General features: G+C 45.7%; 1 protein-coding gene across 7 annotated transcripts in view; it reads right to left on the reverse strand.

Moving 5' to 3' along the window:
- Positions 1-6,000, reverse strand: part of LOC147008228 (uncharacterized) — a 50,649-nt gene that overhangs the window by 22,465 nt on the left and 22,184 nt on the right. For 2 of the 7 annotated variants that reach the window (XM_085865288.1, XM_085865286.1), the window contains exon 1: positions 654-900. The exons of 3 other annotated variants lie outside the window; for them this stretch is intronic. In XM_085865288.1, coding sequence (XP_085721414.1) covers positions 654-885 — 232 coding nt within the window. In that variant the 5' untranslated portion in view covers positions 886-900. Of the gene's footprint in view, positions 1-653; positions 901-1,384; positions 1,632-1,662; positions 1,748-6,000 lie in introns of those variants that run through there. 2 more of the 7 variants (XM_085865291.1, XM_085865290.1) reach the window with 2 other exon arrangements.

Raw genomic sequence — 6,000 nt, forward strand, 5'->3', positions numbered from 1 at the left:
AACATGTCAAAGCAAAAAGAAAACATTTTGTTAATCGTCTCCTCAATCAAAGGAATATCGTTCCATCAAAGCACGATGACGTCACGTGGAAAGCATGCGAACGACGAACGTACCGCCAGTTCAAAATGGAGAACACACGCACTCTTCTTCTTCTTCAAACAATTAAATTCATGAAAAACATGATCGATTTAAAATGTTATGTAACTGTGTCGTTTATATACATTTTAATGTGATACATTCACGTGGTTTCACACTTATGACTTCGTGGGGCTTTAATCTTTTGTTGTTCAAAATAAAACAAAAAAAATAAATTAAATAAAACTATCGAGGATTCTTCTTCTTCAGAAGATCGATGCGGACCAAGTGGGATAACTTGTGTTTTTTCACCATTGAGGGACAGGGAGAGAAAGATACATCGCAGGATATCTCAAAAAGTTGTGGACGGATTCGGACAAAATTTGGTGGACACATCGGGTTTGTGACAAGGACAAATTTCATCCCTCTATGTTTTCACATTGTTTTTGAAAGGTGTTTTTTTGTTTGTTTCTGTTGGGTTTTTTTAGGGGGAGAATGGATAAATTAATTAAAAAAGAAAGTAAAATCCACGGATACAGATCAGTGAGATAATATGCAGATATCAGAATGCATCTCACCTCCTGAGTTGTATGCTGTATAAAACTGGTGCGAACCTGCAGCATGCACTTCCGGGGGAAAGCCGCCGCCATGTTGGAATACCCTTCCCTCGCCAGAACGCAAGAGGTACAGGAGTAGATGAGTGTGAAAAGTGCTGAACTTCATACGATAAACCACATTATCATAAACCACATTACGATAAACCACATTATCATAAACCACATTACGATAAACCACATTATGATAAACCATATTATGATAAACCACATTAAGATAAACCACATTATGATAACCCACATCACGATAAACCATATTATGATAAACCACATTATGATAAACCACATTATGATAAACTACATTATGATAAACCACATTATGATAAACCACATTATGATGAACCACATTATGATAAACCACATTATGACAAACCACATTATGACAAACCACATTACGATAAACCACATTACGATAAACCACATTATGATTGTTAATTTTTTTAAGGGGAAAGGAATATATAAATTAATTAAGATCTTAGGATCCTGAGTTTGAGCCCCTGCCGGCCGTTGAAACAACACCAAGTGGGTTGACTTAGCCTGTCATCCTTCCGAGGTCGGCAAAAATGAGTACCAGCCTGCCGGTAACAGGGGGGCACTGCATCAGCGGCACAATCGCGCTTCCAGAAAAACGATGTAACCAGCAGGAACAGGGTGCGTACCCAACAACAACACAAACGATATAATCACATCATCACCAAGACGTGGAAATCACAGATCGATTGACGACGGTCCACGTGATCGGAGGTGAAGTGGAACTGTGTGGGGAATCCTTCGGTGAGGGAATTCCCATGACGTCACACAGCCAATGGACTCGTCACGAGATGACCGGTGTGATACCCCCGCACGTGGACTGCAGGTCTCTCGGTCTGCATGAGGAGCGAAAACTGCTCAATGAAACAGAAAACAGATTTCCCGACAGGTGACCTCGGATCGAACGCCACGTACGTATTTACATAAACATCACGTGACGTACAAACCACGTGAGCGCCGCATTCCCGTCCGGTGAGAAATAGTGCTTAGCGGAGGGATACAAGGCGGGGTGTTTTTTGCAGCACTACATTCTTCAGGCGCACGTTCTTCATTCAGCGCCATTGTGTAAGTCGTTGCCGGCGATGTGCTCGTTCGCAACACTTGTTTCTCCACATGTTGTTCCGTTCATGTCCCGAAAATTCCACCTCAAAGGTCAAATCTCTTGAACAAGGTTCGTTGGCTCCTCTCTCTCTCTCTCTCTCTCTGTGACCGGAAACGGATTTTGAATGTTGTTGTTGTTGTTTTTTCCACACAAGATATGAGATTTATATTTCTTCATCTTCATTTGTGTCACTTCAATATGTCGTGTTTTAATTATAATTTTTTTTAACCAACAAGTACTCCATCTTCACTTCCATACATGAGACAGAAATGGCTTTTTATCTTTATTATTACAATAATTATCTTTAATTAATTAGTTTATCTTTGGCTTCTGGTGATGATGTTCATGAATCGGATGAAATTGCTCCCTCGATGGTGTTTGCAGAGATCTTCCTCCGTTGACTCTTCGGGATGTCCTGGGGATACATCACCAGCCTCCTGCAGGACATCGAACGCCACTCGACGTACCTGGGGAAGCTCTGGTTCCTGGCATTCCTGGTGCTTCGCGTCGTGCTCACAAGTGTGGCTGGCGAGTCGATCTACTACGACGAACAAGGACAATTCATGTGCAACACCAGACAGCCGGGCTGTACGAACGTGTGCTACGACCTGTACGCTCCACTCTCACATGTTCGATTCTGGATCTTTCACATGATTGCGGTCGCCATTCCGACCATCCTGTACATCGCCTTTGCTTTAAATCACATTTCCAGGTGGGATTGCTTTTGAGGGATTGGGGGAGGGCAGGGGCACACCTGGAGTACTTGGCACCTGGGGCAAAACACATCTTCAACCACAGAGAAAAGATCACCAGGAAGAATTTTCAAAAAGGGAACAAAAACTCCAGTGTGAAGGAACGCCCGGAGATTGCGTGACGTCGTTTCCGTGGCGATGTTTTTCCTGCCCAAGAACGATTTAATGGAGGAGGTTAAGTTTTCAGAAGACCTGCAAATACAGGACAGCAATGTAATTAACTTTTCAGAATGAAAGGGTTAACCCAAAAAGGTCGTGGAGCGACCATCGTGGCCGAGACGTGTATGTAAATGAGTTAAAACTGACGTCAAACCAAAGGACGAATCATGAGCTTTCCTACAATTCAAAATGCCATGGTAACTGATGAAAGCTTGCTTCTTATTGGTGGAGAAAGATGGACAAAAAAACTTTTATATTCAGGGGTTTAAAACACGATTTTAAAAATGAGATTCTACAATGAGTACCGGCACAAACGGTTTGGTACTCACACACACAAAAAAATTGTCAGCTTCGAGTGTGCTCGTCTGCTTTCCCAATCGCCACTCCGATTTTTAATGCTCCACTCAGCATTGTGTGCATCTTACTCCTCTGTAAGCGCTCTCAGAACGTTCACTCCAGACGACACTCACAAACAGCTCTTTTATTTCGTTCTTGATGCTCCTGGGCCTCCTCTTCTTCCTCTTTGCGAGTGCGTTCTCCCAGCATCAAATTTTTTTTTTTTAAGTTATCAACTTACTATTCAACTTATTAATTATGTTATTATAGTTTATAAACTTAATTTTGTCCAAGCTTGCCTGCTCGATGACAGAGTGTGGCTCTGCGGTCCAAGCTTGCCAGCTTGATGACAGAACACAATAATTATGAATAACTGTCGTGAAATTGCTCCTCTCTCTCTCTCTCTCTCTCCCTCTCTCTCTCTCTCTGTCTCTGTCTCTCTCTCTCTCTCTCTCTCTCTCTCTCTCTCTCTCTCTGCCCCTCTCTCTCTCTCTCTCTCTCTCTCTCTCTCTCTCTCTCTCTCTCTCTCTCTCTCTCTCTCTCTCTCTCTCTCTCTCTCTCTCTGCCCCTCTCTCTCTCTCTCTCTCTCTCTCTCTCTCTCTCTCTCTCTCTCTCTCTCTCTCTCTCTCTCTCTCTCTCTCTCTCTCTCTCTCTCTCTCTCTCTCTCTCTCTCTCTCTCTCTCTCTCTCTCTCTCTCTCTCTCTCTCTCTCTCTCTCTCTCTCTCTCTCTCTCTCTCTCTCTCTCTCTCTCTCTCTCTCTCTCTCTCTCTCTCTCTCTCTCTCGCTCCCTCTCTCCCTCTCTCGCTCTCTCTCTCTCTCTCTCTCTCTCTCTCTCTCTCTCTCTCTCTCTCTCTCTGTCTCTCTCTCTCTCTCTCTCTCTCTCTCTCTCTCTCTCTCTCTCTCTCTCTCTCTCTCTCTCTCTCTCTCTCTCTCTCTCTGTCTCTCTCACTCTCTCTCGCTCTCTCTCTCTCTCTCTCTCTCTCTCTCTCTCTCTCTCTCTCTCTCTCTCTCTCTCTCTCTCTCTCTCTCTCTCTCTCTCTCTCTCTCTCTCTCTCTCTCTCTCTCTCTCTCTCTCTCTCTCTCTCTCTCTCTCTCTCTCTCTCTCTCTCTCTCTGCCTCTCTCTCTCTCTCTCTCTCTCTCTCTCTCTCTCTCTCTCTCTCTCTCTCTCTCTCTCTCTCTCTCTCTCTCTCTCTCTCTCTCTCTCTCTCTCTCTCTCTCTCTCTCTCTCTCTCTCTCTCTCTCTCTCTCTCTCTCTCTCTCTCTCTCTCTCTCTCTCTCTCTCTCTCTCTCTCTCTCTCTCTCTCTCTCTCTCTCTCTCTCTCTCTCTCTCTCTCTCTCTCTCTCTCTCTCTCTCTCTCTCTCTCTCTCTCTCTCTCTCTCTCTCTCTCTCTCTCTCTCTCTCTCTCTCTCTCTCTCTCTCTCTCTCTCTCTCTCTCTCTCTCTCTCTCTCTCTCTCTCTCTCTCTCTCTCTCTCTCTCTCTCTCTCTCTCTCTCTCTCTCTCTCTCTCTCTCTCTCTCTCTCTCTCTCTCTCTCTCTCTCTCTCTCTCTCTCTCTCTCTCTCTCTCTCTCTCTCTCTCTCTCTCTCTCTCTCTCTCTCTCTCTCTCTCTCTCTCTCTCTCTCTCTCTCTCTGTCTCTCTCTCTCTCTCTCTCTCTCTCTCTCTCTCTCTCTCTCTCTCTCTCTCTCTCTCTCTCTCTCTCTCTCTCTCTCTCTCTCTCTCTCTCTCTCTCTCTCTCTCTCTCTCTCTCTCTCTCTCTCTCTCTCTCTCTCTCTCTGTCTCTCTCTCTCTCTCTCTCTCTCTCTCTCTCTCTCTCTCTCTCTCTCTCTCTCTCTCTCTCTCTCTCTCTCTCTCTCTCTCTCTCTCTCTCTCTCTCTCTCTCTCTCTCTCTCTCTCTCTCTCTCTCTCTCTCTCTCTCTCTCTCTCTCTCTCTCTCTCTCTCTCTCTCTCTCTCTCTCTCTCTCTCTCTCTCTCTCTCTCTCTCTCTCTCTCTCTCTCTCTCTCTCTCTCTCTCTCTCTCTCTCTCTCTCTCTCTCTCTCTCTCTCTCTCTCTCTCTCTCTCTCTCTCTCTCTCTCTCTCTCTCTCTCTCTCTCTCTCTCTCTCTCTCTCTCTCTCTGTCTCTCTCTCTCTCTCTCTCTCTCTCTCTCTCTCTCTCTCTCTCTCTCTCTCTCTCTCTCTCTCTCTCTCTCTCTCTCTCTCTCTCTCTCTCTCTCTCTCTCTCTCTCTCTCTCTCTCTCTCTCTCTCTCTCTCTCTCTCTCTCTCTCTCTCTCTCTCTCTCTCTCTCTCTCTCTCTCTCTCTCTCTCTCTCTCTCTCTGTCTCTCTCTCTCTCTCTCTCTCTCTCTCTCTCTCTCTCTCTCTCTCTCTCTCTCTCTCTCTCTCTCTCTCTCTCTCTCTCTCTCTCTCTCTCTCTCTCTCTCTCTCTCTCTCTCTCTCTCTCTCTCTCTCTCTCTCTCTCTCTCTCTCTCTCTCTCTCTCTCTCTCTCTCTCTCTCTCTCTCTCTCTCTCTCTCTCTCTCTCTCTCTCTCTCTCTCTCTCTCTCTCTCTCTCTCTCTCTCTCTCTCTCTCTCTCTCTCTCTGTCTCTCTCTCTCTCTCTCTCTCTCTCTCTCTCTCTCTCTCTCTCTCTCTCTCTCTCTCTCTCTCTCTCTCTCTCTCTCTCTCTCTCTCTCTCTCTCTCTCTCTCTCTCTCTCTCTCTCTCTCTCTCTCTCTCTCTCTCTCTCTCTCTCTCTCTCTCTCTCTCTCTCTCTCTCTCTCTCTCTCTCTCTCTCTCTCTCTCTCTCTCTCTCTCTCTCTCTCTCTCTCTCTCTCTCTCTCTCTCTCTCTCTCTCTCTCTCTCTCTCTCTCTCTCTCTCTCTCTCTCTCTCTCTCTCTCTGTCTCTCTCTCTCTCTCTCTCTCTCTCTCTCTCTCTCTCTCTCTCTCTCTCTCTCTCT

The sequence above is a fragment of the Eptatretus burgeri genome, chromosome 20 (assembly GCF_056783735.1).
Source record: "Eptatretus burgeri isolate ZD-2024b chromosome 20, Ebu_testis_v1, whole genome shotgun sequence".
NCBI lineage: Eukaryota > Metazoa > Chordata > Myxini > Myxiniformes > Myxinidae > Eptatretus > Eptatretus burgeri.